The 19,455-nt window shown below is 40.7% G+C and overlaps 2 protein-coding genes across 3 annotated transcripts in view; one reads left to right on the top strand and one right to left on the bottom strand.

The window, feature by feature from the left end:
• The window catches only part of rtn1a (reticulon 1a), a 43,240-nt gene extending 25,576 nt beyond the window's left edge, over positions 1-17,664 (bottom strand). The window contains exon 1 of the mRNA XM_020501233.2: positions 17,204-17,664. Coding sequence (XP_020356822.1) covers positions 17,204-17,423 — 220 coding nt within the window. The 5' untranslated portion in view covers positions 17,424-17,664. The remainder of the gene's footprint in view (positions 1-17,203) is intronic.
• Positions 17,665-18,125: 461 nt separating this feature from the next.
• Positions 18,126-19,455, top strand: part of lrrc9 (leucine rich repeat containing 9) — a 43,333-nt gene continuing 42,003 nt past the window's right edge. For both annotated transcript variants that reach the window (XR_002257130.2, XM_020501236.2), the window contains exons 1-4: positions 18,126-18,312; positions 18,627-18,694; positions 18,789-19,007; positions 19,223-19,363. Coding sequence is in view for 1 of the 2 variants with exons in the window: in XM_020501236.2 (XP_020356825.1) it covers positions 18,638-18,694; positions 18,789-19,007; positions 19,223-19,363 (417 nt within the window). In the remaining variant the exon portion in view is untranslated. The remainder of the gene's footprint in view (positions 18,313-18,626; positions 18,695-18,788; positions 19,008-19,222; positions 19,364-19,455) is intronic.

Below are 19,455 nucleotides of genomic sequence, written 5' to 3'. Positions count from 1 at the left end.
CTTTTTCAATCTTAAAAATTAGGCATCAGTCAAGGCTCTGATTTCTAGATGAGCAGATGGAAAAGGGGACTGAAAAGGCATCAGAATACATCACAACACAATAATGTTGACATAAAGGCCCCTGCCAAGTACCAACTAATATCCACTCATTCTGGTTTGGAGAAATTGTTTATCTTCTGTAAGTTTAAGAAATATTGCCTTGTACCTTGTAATTCCGTCACCAAAAACTAGTGGTGGAAAAAGTACCCAATTTTCATACTTGAGTAAAAGTAAAGATACCTTAATAGAAAATAACTCAAGTAAAAGTGAAAATACTACTTGAGTGAGAAATACTACTTGAGTGAAAGTCTAAAAGTATTTAGTTTAAGATCAACTTAAGTATACAAAAGTAAATTGAATTACCTAAATATACTTAAGTATCAAAAGTAAAAGTAAAAATCATTTCAAATTCCTTATATTAAGCAAATCAGATGGCATCATTCTTAAAAAAAATTTTTTTTACGGATAGGCAGGGGCACATTACAACACTCACACATCATTTACAAATGAAGCATTTGTGTTTAGTGACTCTGCCAGATCAGAGGCAGTAGGAATGACAAGGAATGTTCTCTTGATAAGTGTGTGAATTGGACCATTTTCCTGTCCTGCTCAGCATTCAAAATGTAAGTACTTTTGTGTGTCAGGGAAATGTATGGAATAAAAAGTACATTCTTTTTTAATTAGGAATGTGATTTTGGATTAGGAAGTTGTCCAAAATATAAATAGTAAAGTGAAGTACATTTTCCTCTAAAAAACTACAGTAGTACTTTAAAGATTTTTTACATAAGTACTTTACACCACTGCCCAAAACTAGCATATCTTTAAGATATTATTTAATTTCTCTCCCTCATGAGGGAGGATGATACAAGTCCACAGAAGTAACAAGTAATGATAGACCTACCAATTAGTTAGAGTGATTTTACTGATTATATACATTTTGTTTATGAATTATTAAGAGATTAAAACTTGTAATTCCATTACCAAATTGGTAACGGAATTACTGAAACTGAATTGGGTCACCTGCTAGTGTCCTCCCTTCTGGCATATGTTATGTTTAGCTCATAACTATTCCTTGTCTTTGTTGTCTGCTGGTCAAACCAAGAGGGTCTGGACAACCCTTCTCTCTCTCTCTCTCGCTCTCCCTCTCCAGTTAATGTCACCTCCCCCAGCTCTTACTACCCATAAGCACCGACCGACACCGGACATCCATGGACGTTGAAAAGTAGTCAACATTTTGTCAGTTCCCCCTGGTCCACAGACCGACCAGACTGGACCCAATTTGAACATATCATAGACGTACAGTATGTATCATAATTATGAATAGCACAGTACAGTGAGTAGAATACAGTATATTGTACTGTACTCTACCAAACTCTACTCTGCTATGCTGTATTGTACTGCACTGTACTCTACTGTGCTGCCCTTTCCAAACTTGTGAAACATAAGAATGACATTCCTATCCATAATTATGCATCTCTGTGTAGTACAGATCAGGGACCAATGATGTAATTCCGTTACCATAATTCCGTGACCTGGTGTGAATCCACTATACTTACTGTAGTTCCATAATCAAAATAGATTTTTTCAAACTCAAGGTGCCATGCCACAGCTGATACCCCATTCTTTCTGCAGACATCTTTGAATCTTAATTGGTAGCAGATATTTAACCGTTTTTTGGAAAACATGTTTGCATAATAACCTGAGGGAGATTTTACTGTAATTACATTACCAAAGTTTACATTCTTCAATGAAATTAGTTTTAGTACATTTTTCAGTGGCAATTGTGAAAAGTAGACCCTATATATGATTTGTTAAACTTTTAAAATCAATGGTTTTAGTTTGGCGCACATTTTAAAGTGAAAAAAAAGCGCAATGCCATTACCGTGGCATTGCCCCACACAGCTTGCACAGACAGTGGGGCCCATTGCTGGAATGTGTGCTGTGTTTGCACAGCTGAGTGCAAAGCCTAGTTTATTCCCCCACTAACTGTGCTGTGAACGCCTCCCCTCACTCCCCAGAGCTGCTCTCCACTCTTTACCTCTCACTGGGCAGCAGTACCTCTATAAATAGTCTGGATCCAGCTGCTGGGATAGGTGAGGATGAGGGGGTGGGGGAGGGATGGGGGATTTACATAGGAACCTTCAGGCTCCCCCAGAGGATGTAGGCTGAATACCCTACAGGTCAGGATGTCCCGTCCCTCCCCATTAGGGTTGCACATTTTGGGGAATATTCAGAGGTGGAAACTTCCGTGGGAATAAACTGGAATATATGGGAATTAACGGGAATATATGGGAATTAACGGGAATATATGCAAATTATTATTAATACTTAAATATAGATGTGTTTTGCATTGGATATATTTACCATATCATATGGAGCCAGAAAGATAAACCTTTTACCATATTATAAGTGGACATAATTGCAAATGATTAAATCCTTCCAAAATCAATTTAAAAAACAACTTAGTTTGATTTATTTCAGAACTGCAGAGCGGAGTCTGAACATCAGACAGGATGGCATTGTCTCCCTCAATCTGTGCAATGGCTACTGCTATAGGTTTCAGGAGTTTCGGGCTGCTTACCACTCTCTCCCAAAATGCATCATCCAGGAGGATCTCCTTGACGGGGCTTTCCATATCGGCAGACTGTGATACGGCCATTTCTTGGAGAGACTCCTTCCCCTCCAGGAGACTGTCAAACATGACGACAACACCACCCCAAAGGGTGTTTCCGAGCAGATTCAATGTGGTGCTCTTATTCTTCTCACTTTCCTTGGTGAGGTAGATTGCTGCTATAACTTGATGACCCTTCACATACCTAACCATTTCCTTGGCTCTCTTGTAGAGTGTATCCATTGTTTTCATTGCCATGATGTCTTTGAGGAGCAGATTCAATGCATGAGCAGCACAGCCAATGGGTGTGATGTGAGGGTAGGACTCCTACACTTTAGACCAAGCAGCCTTCATATTCACATTGTCTGTCACCAGTGCAAATATCTTCTGTGGTCCAAGGTCATTGATGACTGCCTTCAGCTCATCTGCAATGTAGAGACCAGTGTGTCTGTTGTCCCTTGTGTCTGTGCTCTTGTCGAATACTGGTTGAGGGGTTAAGATGATGTAGTTAATTATTCCTTGCCCACAAACATTCGACCACCCATCAGAGATGATTGCAATACAGTCTACTATCTCTATGATTTGCTTGACCTTTAATTGAACTCTGTTGAACTCCGCATCCAGCAAATGAGTAGATAAAGCATGTCTGGTTGGAGGGGTGTACGCTGGGCGAAGAACATTCAGAAATCTCTTCCAATGCACATTTTTGTAATTTTTTTATTTAACCTTTATTTAACCAGGTTGGTCAGTTGAGAACAAGTTCTCATTTACAAATGCGACCTGGCCAAGATAAAGCAAATGAGTGCAACACAAACAACACAGTTACACATGGGACAAACAAACATACAGTCAATAACACAATAGAAAAGTCTATATACAGTGTGCAAATGTAGTAAGATTAGGGAGGTAAAGCAAATAAATAGGCCATAGTGGCGAAATATCTACAATTTAGCAACTAAACACTGGAGTGATAGATGTGCAGAAGATGAATGTGCAAGTAGATACTGGGGTGCAAAGAAGCAAACAATAAATAACAATATGGGAATGAGGTAGTTGGGTGGGCTATTTACAGATGGGCTATGTACAAGTGCAATGATCGGAAAGCTGCTCTGACTGCTGATGCTTAAAGTTAGTGAGGGAGATATAAGACTCCAGCTTCAGTGATATTTGCAATTTGTTCCAGTCATTGGCAGGAGAGAACTGGAAGGAAAGGCAGCCAAATGAGGAGTTGGCTTTGGGGATGACAGGTGAAATATACCTGCTGGAGTGCGTGCTACGGGTAGGTGCTGCTATGGTGACCAGTGAGCTGAGATAAGGCGGGGCTTTACCTAGCAAAGACTTACAGATGACCTGGAGCCAGTGGGTTTGGCGACAAATATGAAACGAGGGCCAGCTAACGAGAGCGTACAGGTCGCAGTGGTGGGTAGTATATGTGGCATTAGTAACAAAACGGATGGCACTGTGATAGACTAAATCCAATTTGCTGAGTAGAATGTTGGAGGCTATTTTGTAAATGACATCGCCAAAGTCAAGGATCGGTAGGATAGTCAGTTTTACGAGGGTATGTTTGGCAGCATGAGTGAAGGATGCTTTGTTGCGAAATAGGAAGCTGATTCTAGATTTAATTTTGGATTGGAGATGCTTAATGTGAGTCTGGAAGGAGAGTTTACAGTCTAACGAGACACCTAGGTATTTGTAGTTGTCCACATATTCTAAGTCAGAACTGTCCAGAGTAGCGATGCTAGACAGGTAGGCGGGTGCGGGCAGCGATCTGTTGAAGAGCATGGATTTAGTTTTACTAGCGTTTAAGAGCAGTTGGAGGCCATGGAAGGAGTGTTGTATGGCATTGAAGCTTGTCTGGAGGTTTGTTAACAGTGTCCAAAGAAGGGCCAGATGTATACAGAATGATGTCATCTGCGTAGAGGTGGATCAAAGAATCACCAGCAGCAAGAGCGACATCATTGATGTATACAGAGAAAAGAGTCGGCCTGAGTATTGAACCCTGTGGCACCCCCATAGAGACTGCCAGAGGTCCGGACAACAGGCCCTCCGATTTGACACACTGAACTCTATCAGAGAAGTAGTTGGTGAACCAGGCGAGGCAGACATTTGAGAAACCAAGGCTGTTGAGTCTGCCGATAAGAATGCGGTGATTGACAGACTCGAAAGCCTTGGCCAGGTTGATGAATACAGCTGCACAGTATTGTCTCTTATCGATGGCAGTTATGATATAATTTAGGACCTTGAGCGTGGCTGAGGTGCACCCATGACCAGCTTGGAAACCAGATTGCATAGCGGAGAAGGTACGGTGGGATTCGAAATGGTCGGTGACCTGTTTGTTAACTTGGCTTTCGAAGACATTAGAAAGACAGGGTAGGATAGATATAGGTCTATAACAGTTTGGGTCTAGAGTTTCTCCACCTTTGAAGAGGGGGATGACTGCGGCAGCTTTCCAATCTTTAGGGATCTCCAACGATATGAAAGAGAGGTTGAACAGGCTAGTAATAGGGGTTGAAACAATTGCGGCAGATAATTTTAGGAAGAGAGGGTCCAGATGATTTGTAGGGGTCCAGATTTTGCAGCTCTTTCAGAACATCAGGATTTGGGTGAAGGAGAAATGGGGGAGACTTGGGCAAGTTGCTGTGGGGGGTGCAGAGCTGTTGACCGGGGTAGGGATAGCCAGGTGGAAAGCATGGCCAGCTGTAGAAAAATGCTTCTTGAAAAACTTGATTATTATTGTTATCGGTGGTGACAGTGTTTCCTAGCCTCAGTGCAGTGGGCAGCTGGGAGGTGCTCTTATGCTTACATTGCCTGTGAGCATCAGAGGGGAATCAGTTCAGAGTCTAAAAAAACTTCTGATTCTTGGAGGACCATGAGCTGTTGCTATCGATAAGGTGTCTGATTCATCATTTTCACCTTGAATAGAAGTAGAGGGACTTTTGTCAGAGGTTGCTTGTTGTGAGTGCTGAGGGAACGTTATGCACTTGGCCAGATGATTCTGCATCTTTGTTGCATTCTTCACATATGATTTGGCACAGTATTTGCAAATGTACACTGTTTTTCCTTCTACATTAGCTGCAGTAAAATGTCTCCACACATCAGATAGTGCTCGTGGCATTTTCCTGTAAAGATTAGAAAAAAATGTGTCAAAAAATAAAATAAGATTCCATGTACAGATAAATAGTTACGCAGTTTAATTAAACAACTCCTTTGTAAGATACGATTTTAAAATGTAACATGTATGGAAATAGGTGAATTAATACTCCTCAGTTAGCAGGCTCAAGCAAGCTAAAACACACGTTAACAATTTCTGCTAGTTAATTGTTGTTACCAAGTTAGAAATGATTTAAACACACTTTTCTGTAGGCTACTATTTACTAGTCGACAAAAAATCATGTAGGTCATATAAAATATATTCACCCAGTATTGTAATCAAAACTTACCAGAAAGCATGTGGTCCTTGGCTCAAACAGTGTAGTAGTGTGGGATCAATAGCATCTCATTAGTGTGCAAGATCTTGAGAATCAGCTGCACATGTGATGGAAGAATGCACTGTGCATGCAGAGAAATGCAATGCCATTGAATTGGGGATAGTTAACCACAATATGCTACAAGACCTAGAATTGCCTTATATGTATCCCACAAAAAAAAGGTTCACTGTTATAAGCTAACTTTTTTGGATGAATTTAAGCAAAATTCCCCAAATTCCCAGGCTTAACTTCCGGAGAAATGCAGGAAATCTACTGGAAAGTTTCCGACCCTTTGCAACCCTCCCCATTTTTCCTTGAATGGCCGCCTCCCTTCCCCCTGTTCTGTTGTCCCTGCTTGTCCTGCTCTCTCTCCTCATGGCATTAGAAAATGTCTACAATGTCCTTAACAATACATCATACAAAACACAATGTCATGAACACTAGGCTAAACCAATGATGCAGAGACACGAGACAAAACACTAGATGAAAAAACATGGTGAGTTCCTAAGCAGAGCAACATGGCAGCCTTTTGACACACTGCAGTAGATAATATTCTGTTAAATAGAGTAGACAAGGCAGCACATGAAGTGTCTGAGCATCACCAGGCTGTTCCTAAAGCAGATGGGAACAGCTGTTGCTGTGGTTTCTAGAGTTCAATAGGGTTCATGAAGCCATACTGACAGCAAGTCAGGCTCCTAATGTATAATCCTCTTATGGCTCTCCTTTCCCCCGTGTAGGCCCATTCTGCTATCCCCCTGACAACACCAGCAGCATAAGCTACCATCGACGGGGTCAAATTAACTATACAGAATTGGACAGGACTCGGGACTCATAAAGACAACATACTGTGAACAGAGGTGACCTCTGGAACTGGTTGCAGAAGTCCCGTTGATTCATGGCAGTGGGTCACACGCACCCCCCATATTCTCTCTCCACACCGCTGGCTGCTCTAGAGTCTGACAGTGTCGTAGCGCTGAGCGGTTACTTGCTTACGACCCGCAGAGGCGTCTAAGATGCAGAATGATGAGAATAGATGGACTGAGTGTTCAGCAGACAGACATCAGGGCAGCAGTGGCAACAATAGTATGCTGAGACAGACAGGGAAGCTGTCTACTGAGCAACATCAGCATACAGCAGCAGTGGACATTGTGGCGCAGCAGCAGCAGCACCCAGACAGTCAGACATTGAAAAACCCCACAAGACCAAGCAAGCGCTTCAGTTCATTCAGACTGGATCAGATTTGACAGCAAGGGAATTCTCTTTTCAGAATTTGCCACATAACATAATCATGCTTCTGAGTGGGTAATACATTTAAATAAATCATTTCTGGTGGATGCGTTGTGAAGGGGTAATTCCACATTCACGGAAATACGCTTGGACTCGATTTTTCACTTGAAAATGTATGTATGCCAAACATATGCCTCATAAACCATATAACTCTATGCACAAGTCCCAGATCTGTACTATATAGAAATGCATAATATGATATGAATATCATTATTTTCCTGATGATAGGTAAAGAACGGTAGAAATATGCAATATCCTACATATTTGGGTATTATTCTACACATGGGCTATTATTGTAATGAGCTACGCCCCCAAACAAGACCACATTTGGTTGGTCCGGACCAGACCAAATCTGAAACAATCATAGACATCTATATTTCATAAGTTTGGACATCACACAGTACAGCCAGTAAAGTAGAGTTCAGTACATTATACTGTACTCTACTTTATTGTGCTCTACTGTAGTGTTCAAACTTATGAAACATCTACATCTATGATTGGTTCAGATTTGGTCCGACCGAAGGATGCTCGTTACAGCAAATGGAAAGAGGGTAGGTGTCAATAAGAGCCCGGAGAGGTGGCGTTAACTGTAGCGAGAGAGAAGAATGAGAGACAGCGGCAGAGAGAGAGAGAGAGAGAGAGTGTGAGAGGATATCCAGACTGTTTTCACAGTCCTGCTTTTGACCACCAGGTGACAGAAGTTTAAGGATGTGCTCTAAGAGTCGGGAAGCAAGTTCGGGGAGTGTTTTAATAAACAAAACATAATAGAAAACAAGAAACACTAACAGTACACAGAAATGAAAATGAAACAGGAAGGAACTGGATTGCGCAGATGATTACAGGTCTCGTCCAGTGTGTTAATCATCGTGCGCGTGTGTTATTTATTCTAGGTACTCCTCGCTCTTTTGTTTGGGGTTTCAACCCTGTGTTTTGTATACGTGTTTGTTTGGTCTTCGTCCCCGTGCCTTTACACGGCACACCGCAATTTGGGGTATTATAACAAAAACTATTACGCCTTCCTGCGTCTGTCTCCTGAATCATTCATACCAGCGTGACAGAGCCAAAGGGAGGGCAGGTGATGGAGTCCAGGTGATTGTCATAAAGCGCGTATCGATGATGACAGGTGTGCGCCATAACGAGCAGCCTGGTGACCTAGAGGCCGAAGAGGAAGCACGCATGACAGAAAGAGAAAACAAATTGCAGTAATTCCGTTACCGACTTGGTAACAGAATTATGCGTTTTAATCACGTAAGAATTCATAAACAAACTTGGTATTAGTAAACACTAACTAATTGATAGGTCTACCTTTACTTGATACTTCTGTGAACTTTCATTATCCTCTCTACTCAAACTTCTAATCTAATATGGGAGAGAAATGACAAAATATCTTAAAGATATGTGGGTTTTTGGTAACGGAATTACAAGGCACAAGGTAATGTTTCTTAAACTTACAGAAGGTAAGTCATTTATCCAAAAATAAATAAGTGTTGATTAGTTGGCACGGGCCTTTAATTCAACATTACTGTGTTTTGATGTTTAAGATGTTTGCTGGTAAATGTTGTCTAACACTCCGTTGCCATCTATTTGACCAGAAATCAAAGTCTGTACTTATTCCACATTTTTTGGATGTAAAATGTTAGAAAAATGAATACTTACTTAATTTAAAATAATGTTTATTCTTAGCTTTCATTTGATATGCTCCTATGAACTTCACTTGTTGGTGGTCATGGCTATTTTTTTAGATGGAAATGACGCCTACACACAGGCAACGCAGCTATTCGCCTAATGCACCCTGGCAATAGCTGCTACACTAGGCTTCTCTCATTATGTGGCTGGAGACAAACGTGATAACAGATGACATCTAAAGTATTGGGTATTACATGTACTGTATAGGCTTGGAAGCAGAGGTTCGATGTACTGCATGTGGCCCAATGCAGTCATTCCACAAGACTCTGCCATTGATCTCAGGATAATGATAGTGGTCTTCAATGTTGATGATCTTTCTCTATTGTGTTTGGCTGCGCTAATTTGATATTTCTAAAATAACAACAATCAAAACAACTATCAAGGGGATTTGAAATCAAAGAGTCATGTCGATTCTTGGTTTGTTTTCCTAATGTCTTGCAGTTGCACACAGAACTGTCAGTTCCCCTCTAGCTCCCAGGAGCCCCACTCCCTAAACCTCTCCACTCCCACCTCCATGCAGCCTCCTGGCCCTGAGGGGGGCATAGGAGATGCTGCATCAGCATCGCTCTGGAGCAGGAAGCCCGTTTAATAAACTGCCATCATGGTTCTTCCTCTACTTGTATTGACTTTCAAATGAACTTGTTGTTCAACTTTACTATACAATGCTATAATTACTAGAATGACAGTAACTGAAAAGTGAATGTAGGCTTACACTGTACAGCCAGTGTTTATACTGTATGCAAACCTGGATAAACACTGAACAGTATACATGTTATTGTTTTTCCATGTTCAACCAGTGTGGTATTTCTTTTCAAGAGTCCTCTTCAGCAAACCAGACAAACAGGGCGAGAGGGGCCTTACATTAGGGTTCTTCAAACGGAAACCTCAGGCAGATAAGAGGGTGACAATGAGAAAGGGGAAGAAAGAAACAGAGGCGTTGAATTGAAGTAAGCAAGAGATTTCACAAACACAGCAAATCGAAGTTGCTCAAAAGTGACAACGGGGGTATTAAAACTGAAGGTCAATAGGTAGGCAGCTGAGAGGGAAGTCAGGGTATATAATTGCAAATTAACTATTGATATCAGGTCATTAAGATTGATCCATGGCATACAATAACTGTAAAAATATTCTGCTTATCCACCATCTTCTTAAATGCCCATTATGGCTGGACAGGCAGAAAATTGTTATTGTTTTTATAGATTTTTCTCATCCCAATTGACAGTCAGCCTACACGCAAGAAGCCCTATTGTATTCAAGTTGTGAAGTCAATGGAAGCTTTGGTTTCCAGTGCCACCTGTCATTTATCGATCCTGGCGAAGTCCTTGCCTGAGTGGAATGGTGAGGATAGATTATTTGAAGCTCCAGACTGAGTGTCTACAAACTGCCAGCTTTGTAGCCCAGTTGTCAATTAACTATTTTGTCTCACTTCACTTTCATTTATAGCCAAGACACACATGCAATGCACTCAAGGTCACACACATACACAAAGGACACATAGGACAACATGCACAAATTAGTGTCTTTTTTTGTCCCCAGTCAATTAAATTTGGACTAAATGCTGAGGACAGTGGTTGGAGTCCACTGACTGCAAATATCCCTCTGCATCCAACTACCAACCAATGTGGACAGAGAGTTGAGTGTTGAGAGAGGCCTAGTGCTATTGAGAAATTCAAACACAATCATGTCACATCTATCTCTGTACATCTTTTTTTATAAAGCCACTGTGTGGACTGACTGTGCCACTGTTTTTTTGTTATTATATTATTGCTCTAGATTGCTGGAAATGGCAGTTGCAGGTGTAAAAAAAATATAAAGAATAAACATAAACTTGCCGTACTCAGCAGCACCAACTTCTTAAAAAATCCTGGGGAGAACCATGCACACTGACAGTGAGAAGGTTTGAGAAAGGATTAGGCTCGATTCAAAGATAGCACATCGTTGTCTGTGGGGGGATAGAAAAATATTTGGAGAAGAATCTAATTAGGTCCACAGTTCACGACAGCTGACATTCTGTGTTGTCCCTGAGGTGGAAGTTTCATGAACCTCTCCTTCGTTCCTTTATCTGTGTCCTTCCCACAGCATTAGCTAATTGGCCCTGGAAGCTGAAGAAGAAGAATGAGATTGGAAGGCAGTCTGGCAAGAAACAGGACAGGCAGAGGGGCCCAAGTGTTTTTATGAGGCAGCACAGACAGAGACACTAGCAGCACAGTTTCTTGCATCTTCATTATCCTTCCTCCCAGCAACATCGCAGGACTTCTGGGTCTCTGGGAATAAGAGCAGAGATCTCCCTGGTTGATGAACATGTACTGTAGGCCTAACATGGAACCCAAACCAGCTGCGCGCGTGCACCATCGTGCATAAATGTATTTTGTCCCCCCACACCAAACGCGATCACGACACGCAGGTTAAAATATCAAAACAAACTCTGCACCTTGCACTTGCTAGCTAATTTGTCCTTTTCAGCTATCTTGCTGTTGGTAGCTAATTTGTCCTGGGATATAAACATTGAGTTGTTATTTTACCTGAAATGCACAAGGTCCTCTACTCCGACAATTAATCCACACATAAAACGGTCAACCGAATCATTTCTAGTCATCTCTCCTCCTTCTAAGCCTTTTCTTCTCTGGACTTTATATTGGGATTGGCAACTTTCATAAATCAGTTGCATTACCGCCACTGACTTCGTTCGTCTTTCAGTCACTCACGTGGGTATAACCAATGAGGATATGGCACGTGGGTACCTGCTTCTATAAACCAATGAGGAGATGGGAGAGGCATGACTTGCAGTGCGATTTGTGTCAGAAATAGAATGGACTTCTATTTTAGCCCTTGTCGGCGCGTGCAATAATTGAATAACATAGATTTCTACATTTATTTTGCAATGCACGCGACGTGAGTGATGTAGTAAACCTGTAAGTGCTTCCTCTCTCCTAACTATGGAAAAGTCCCAGACAGTAGACACCCTGTCTCATGCTTTATGCTGAGATGCAGAAGAGGAGGGACTAGCAACCCCTGAGTCACTGTGTCAAAATGTGGCTAGTGAACAATGATTGGTGTGCTTGTCTGGATAGGAGACATGTAAAGGAAATGTGTACTATTAACCTAATACCTTTAATCTTCAGAGAGTAAAATGTGTCTTTCACTGTGTACAGTGGAACAGTCCTATTCCTTTTTAAAAATGTCAGAATATCAAACACAGACTTCAAAACATACAATATTCACAGAGACAGAAGAAATGCCAGAATTCTCTCACTTTCTGCCCAATGTGTTTGTTTTGTCTACCCCAGAGGGCAGGGGAACCCATTAGATGCATATAAATGAACAAGTGGAGCGATATCCTCATGAGCATTTCACAGCGTAGTCAGATCTGGTCAGATTTCTGGATGGAGCGACATCCTGCTCATCATTACTACATAGTTTTTTATCTGTATTAGATATTTGTGTGCAACATCTCTATGTGCAGAGGGTGGGGATGATTGGGCATCACTTATCCTAGAGGAGAACAGGCATGCTGTATGGTTCACGGTTATTCTTAAGTTCTGCTGCTGCAATTGAATATGTGTAGCTGAGGTCAGCTACTGGATATGGGAGGGGCCTAATGTACAGTAGCCTCACTCTGAGGTTCTGTGAGTTATGTGGTCCGAGAAGTATGCAGTTTAATTTGCTTGAGAAAATCGTGTGATTCAACAACGATTGGAGCATGATATCTACAGGCGAGAGTGAAATCTGTGTGAGTACATTGTTGCGTGGATAGGGCCAGGGTCCTAGACAGGTCAGAACAGGCTAGGGCTTTTCTGTCCAAAGGCTATTGTATCATCCCCTCTATATGAGCCACGTTACAATTCCCAGCAAGCGAGTTATCCCTATTGGCGCAATGCATAGGGTGTTTGCATTTCACACCAGCGACCTGGGGTTCACTTCCCTGCCCCTCTGTTCCCTACACTATTGTAGACCTGGCTGTCCAGTGTCTGCCTACAGTATTTGAAAGCAGCCTAGCTCTGAAAAGATCCACACTGTGCCTACCAATACCACAAGTGTCACAACAAAGTGTTTCTATGTTATAGGCAAGGCTAAAAGGTAGTTATGTTTTCCTTTTGATGATTTTGAAATGGCTGCTTTGTGTATGTGCACGAGTGAGTGGGTGTGTGACTGCATGCATGCATTGTGTGTGTGTGTGCGTGCGTGCATTTGTCTGTGTGAGTTTGGGAACAGGTCCATCCTCTGACTTGAGCTGTGAAGCCACAGAGTGAGTAAACCATTCACGTGAACCTGGGGAGGCAGGTAGCCTAGTGGTTAGAACATTGGGCCAGTAACTGAAAGGTTGCTGGACCAAATCCCCGAGCTGACAAGGTAAAAATCTGTTGTTCTGCCCCTGAACAAAACAGTTAACACACTGTTCTCCAGTAGGCCGTCATTGTAAATAAGAATTTGATCTTAACTGATTTGCCTAGTTTAAAAAAAGAATGTTTATCTTGCCATTAGGGCAAAGAATCTAGCAGGCTGTCTGAACTGAAGCCATGTTTAGAAGACAACTTCATTTTCCACACAACAACAAAAACAATGTTTTTTTAAACACTGATATTTAATGCCACGTTTACTAAGACACTGCATTAAATCAGATTACAGGCCGAGATGCCTCTCTGTTTATGTAGAAAAAATGTGCTTCCCATCTCAAAAAACTAAATTACAGTGCTGAAAGATCTAAGGAAAAGGCCTGGGTTAAGAAGAGAGCCGGGATTTGAAACACCACCTTATGAATATTTCAGAGGAACTGTGAATCAAAATGAAAGTGCAGGGCTCCAGTTCCCTACTCTCCAAGTGGATGGTGAGCTGTTTCTCCAGAATTAAAAATAGCAGCATAGGCTGAACTCTGCTGAAGAGGGTGATGGACTTATTACTGAAGCATGAATGATGCTCCCACAAAAACACTGCTTTGAGGTGCAACAGCACACTGCTTAATCAATGCTACCCAACCTCATTAACATGAGTGATAAGGTTCAGGGTTGGGGAATAACTGATTACAACAAAAAAATTAATCTGTTACATTACCAGAAAAATTATTGTAATCTGATTATAGTTACTTGTGAGAAGGGATAATTCCTTCTTGGATTACTTTTACATTTAGAAAGATTACCTTTACATTTAAAAAGAAAAATACATTATGACACATTTCTGTTTTCTCAATAACATACAAATAAATCAGCACTGAAAAAAGGAACAAATGTAAGTTTGTTGCAACTAAGTGAGTCTGACCACAGCCAGAGACCACTATGATGACACGCCAAGTCTGTTTAAAAATAATAATTTATTCAACTTTTATAGCGCTATTCATCACATAAAGAAAACAACTAAAAGCGCTGTAAAGCGACAACAAAAAACAAGCAATTTAAACAACATTTAATCATCATCTGTAGATCAACGGCGAAGAGATTGAAAGGTTGAAAAAGTTAATGGCTTGATTGAGGTCATTGGATGGTTCAGAGAGCCGGGAACAGGCAGACAGCACGTTGTCATTGCGTTGTCTTGCTATCCACGCCATCTGTCACTGTGGTTTTGTAGTGGGACTCAGTCCGATGAAGTTAGTTTGGTACTAGCCACTGGACTAGAAGCTAGCCTCTTAAAGGGGAAAGTAATCCAATTAAGTTACTGAGTTTGGGTAATCCAAAAGTTACGTTACTGATTGCAATTTTGGACAGGTAACTAATAACTGTAACAGATTACATTTAGAGTAACCTACCCAACTCTGCTTAGGATGTGAGTGACTGATTGTATTCTAGCCAGACTGCCTTTGTAAACAAACAATTAGGACTATTTTGGAAATGCAGGCCTTTGGAGCTAACATTTTCAGTAAAAGCTTGTTATGCAGACACAACAAAAAGGCATATAGTGCTGATTTAAAGGAATATATTTGTAAACTTTCAGTTTAACATTCTAGTGATATAGCTATGCAGTGTGTTGTGCCTAGCTTGAATAATATTTGTTAAATGTAGTAAAAGGACTGTACCCTACCAATGTTTGTAGCCTACTAGGCCAATGGCTAGCCCAAGATGTACTCTTAAGGAGACTAACATTACCATTACTCCTTAAGCTGCAAGTACCTTATTATGTTATTTTCAGACTTGACTCAAATTCTCAATTGCGATACGGTTCTAGAAACATAAAGCCCTTTACTTTCATATCACATCAACATAATTTCACAAATGCAAAATACAAACTTCCTGTACACTGTTTTAACCGGCTTTATCAGAGTTGCAGATGACAGTATTTTTCAGCGACAACTTTTCTGGCGGCCTTCTTCCGTTACACACAGGTGTTCGGGAACATGCTATATAGCTAATTATCACAAGTGGTCTCTCGGTCTTCCATAAACACGTGCAGTAACATGGAGATATGTCCGTTTGGGAACACTAACCCTATACAGTATATAATATATACACTACCGTTCAAAAGTTTGGGGTCACTTAGAAATGTCCTTGTTTTTGAAAGAAAAGCAAAGGTTTTGTACATTAAAATAATGTCAAATTGATCAGAAATACAGTGTAGACATTGTTAATGTTGTAAATGACTATTGTAGCTGGAAACGGCAGATTTTTAAAAATGGAATATCTACATATGCATACAGAGGCCCATTATCAGCAACCATCACTCCTGTGTTCCAATGGCACGTTGTGTTAGCTATTCCAAGTTTATCATTTTAAAAGGTTAATTGATCATTAGAAAACCCTTTTTCAATTAAGTTAGCACAGCTGAAAACTGTTTCTGATTAAAGAAGCAATAAAACTGGCCTTCTTTAGACTAGATGAGTATCTGGAGCATCAGCTTTTGTGGGTTCGATTACAGGGTCAAAATGGCCAGAAACAAATAACTTTCTTCTGAAACTCATCAGTCTATTCTTGTTCTGAGAAATTAAGGCTATTCCATGCGAGAAATTTCCAAGAAACTGAAGATCTCGTACAACGCTGTGTACTACTCCCTTCACAGAACAGCTCAAACTGTCTCTAACCAGAATAGAAAGAGGAGTGGGAGGCCCCGGTGCACAACTGAGCAAGAGGACAAGTACATTAGAGTGTCTAGTTTGAGAAACAGACGCCTCACAAGTCCTCAACTGGCAGCTTCATTAAATAGTACCAGCAAAACATCAGTCACAATGTCAACAGTGAAGAGGCGACTCTGGGATGCTGGCCTAAACTGTTGTCCTGAAGTTAATTGCTTCAGGACAACAGTTTTCAGCTGTGCTAACATAATTGCAAAAGGGTTTTCTAATGATCAATTAGCCTTTTATAATGGGCCTGTTTGCCTATGTAAATATTCCCTAAAAATTGACAAAAATTATATTTTCTTTAAAAAACAAGGATATTTCTATGTGACCCCAAACTTTTGAACGGTAGTGTGTATGTATACATTACAGTATATAATATATATATGTATACATTACATATGGTGTATACATTTAACGTTTTGATTTTTGACAATTGTTTTCTCAGTGATATGGAGGATAAGGTCATTATGCTTCCAAAACAATAACGCAAGCGATGCGTGTTAATGTTCAGAGCATAGTGGCTCTTGAACAAAACTCGCCTTCGTCCAATGACTCTTATGTGTGATGTACTGGAACTGAGTCATGATCAAGGGCTAGGCCCATGGCTAGGTCACAGCCGGACTGTTGTTTGCTGTCTTCTCTTGTTTTTTTCTGTTGACTTGTTTCTCTAAGACATTTCAATGTTATGTAGACCTAGATTTCATAGTCCATAAACGGTTTTGAATTGTATTTTATCCAAGTTCAAATTCTGTTCTATTCTGTAGTTACCCAGTAATAGGAAATCGATTCCATTATTTGCACTTAAGTACATTTCCCAGCCAAACCCATGACTGGTGTAGATTCGATCTACTAAACTTTTCACTCCGTGAGAAAGTACAGAATGTCTGGTACACTGCGATGACGAAGGTTGCATCTCAGACATGTTACACCCCAAAAAATAGGTATTTGTGATAGCATCGTCTGCTATGAGAAATGTGAACAGACTCGTTTAAATTACGCACGATGTATGTCTATATAAAACAAGTGTTGTCTATAAGTGATCAGATAAATGTTATTGATAAACCGCTTTACCTGTAGATGTAGTTTCCATAGCAACGGGAGGCCTTTTCCCATCGTCCTCAAATTGATGGAATTGATCCAGGTCGCTCGTCTCCTCCCTGGTTTTCGGTTTTAAATCTTCACGTAGCTCATCAAACCGGGGTGGGGTGCTTCCAAACAGGCCATTTCTTTCATAATCGTCCCCAAACCATTTCCCTTCCGAACCTAGTTCGTCGCTGGGCTTCGAAGACATGATTTTAGGGAGAGGTTGCGCGAGAGATAACAGGCACAAGCTGTAACGCGGGCTACACAATGGATAGTGGGTTGGTCAAACGAATAAAACAGGAAAATGTGCTATGAAGGCCGACTGCCTTTACAAATGTATACTTAAACTGTAAAATTCTAATTGCTACGCCGTACAGTCCGAGAGCACAAGTGAGCGAGGTTGATTGTTTTCGTTCAGCGCTTCAAAGCTGACGTCATCGTATTAGCTTATTATGGTTGGCACTTATTTGGGGCAGAGTAACATTCTGTTAACTGTTTCAGCATGACTAATATTAAAGTGTTTGAATATACAATGGAAGTCAATGCAGTATGTTTCCAAGAGTACGCATAAAATAACTTGAGCATATTGAAGCATGTTTCAAGCGTATCATGTTTGAAATGCTTAAAACCATATCACAATAATAACGCAAATTGTAATATTCCTGTACCATGTTATGTTTGAACATACGACAGTTTTTTGTTAAACGTTTTCACGTTAGTAGATGCAAGTAATTTCACTCGTGCAAATTTCCAATTGAGGACCATTTCTTTGTTCTGTTCATGCCAGTTCGTGCTCAAATGAATTGCACTGTAGCGCCCTCATGTGGTGATGATCAAAAGTACGAGGGAAAAGTTCAGATGACTCCTGAGCAACAGGGACGCACTTCCCTAGATACGGGTTGATGACAAACCTTGCTGGGGCATGCTAGCTACAGGTGCAAAATGTCTACCATATAAACACGCTAAAATTATATTTTTGTTTTCATAAAGAGAATAGCTGCAATAACAGATGTCCAAAACTGGTATTCGATTAACTTAGTGGTCTGAGCAGACAGTGTCCGTGACAGTGAACTAATGTGCAGGCTGCAACTTCGAATGTAAGTACATTTGCATTAGCTGACGTTACAGTTAGCTTAGCTAGAGCTAACGTAGCTAGCTAGTAAACTAATTATTGAGTGACACAAATCACGTATTCTTGCTATTTGTACTTATATTAAATGTTTTCTCTCTCTTATCTGTCCTCAAATTTTAGCTAACGGTACATTTTATGAATTTTCTCAGATGCTTGTTTACTGATAGGTAATATTACCCCAGACAACCCCCTAAAGCCCCCGAACCAAGACCAGTTAAGTTTAGCAATGTTCCTTATTTTAGCTATACATGACATGATTAACAATTGCTTATATTTCAGCACAGAACAACATGATACAGAGTGAAAAGCAAAGACATAATGGTGATGAGGAGGTTGTCAAAGAACTGGTGAGTGTCATTTTGTGTCAACCAGATACTTATGATTAAAACTAGTGTCATCTTCTGTTTGGCTTGTGGAGACACTTTTTTTGTACCTCAACAGTGTATTGCCAATGGGGTGTCTTATGAGAAGATACCCCAGGAAGGTAGCAGCATCACAGCCCTGGAGGTGTTCTTCTCAGGTTATCCTCGTATGGTTGGCCTCTCCCTTTTTCCAAAGCTGTGCCAGCTCACATTGGTAGGCCAGAGTATCAGTCACATCAAGGGCCTTGAGTCCTGTCCCCTGCTTCGGGAGTTCTGGGTGGTGGAATGCCAGCTGACAGTAAGGTTCCTTCATGCTGACATCTTGGAGATGTGTGTAGAGTTTTCATCTAAAGAGTATCTAAAACAGAATTATATTGACCATCAAAAAGCATCTTTGATTTCTCAATTCAGAGTAGACTGCAAAATAACTGTATCTAGCTAGGATTTGCATCTTTGTCTTTAATACCAACAATACTTTTTTTGGGGGGGGGGTATTTATTTTCATTATTGTAGGACATTTCTGGACTTCAGAATTGCCATCAGTTACAGAAGCTGTACCTCTATGACAATCAGATCAGTAAGATTGAGAATTTGGAGTCACTTGTCAATCTACAGGTGCTGTGGCTTAACAATAACTTCATCACTCACATAGAGGTATGGATGCATTTCTGTGTCATGTAATGCACCTCATAATCTGTATAGATTGGTTTTCTTGAAATCTGCATTTTTTTAGATGTCTCATCCTT

This window comes from Oncorhynchus kisutch, linkage group LG14, assembly GCF_002021735.2.
Source record: "Oncorhynchus kisutch isolate 150728-3 linkage group LG14, Okis_V2, whole genome shotgun sequence".
Taxonomy (NCBI): domain Eukaryota; kingdom Metazoa; phylum Chordata; class Actinopteri; order Salmoniformes; family Salmonidae; genus Oncorhynchus; species Oncorhynchus kisutch.
Note: the sequence above shows the minus strand (reverse complement) of the source record. Positions and strands in the feature narration are given on the sequence as shown.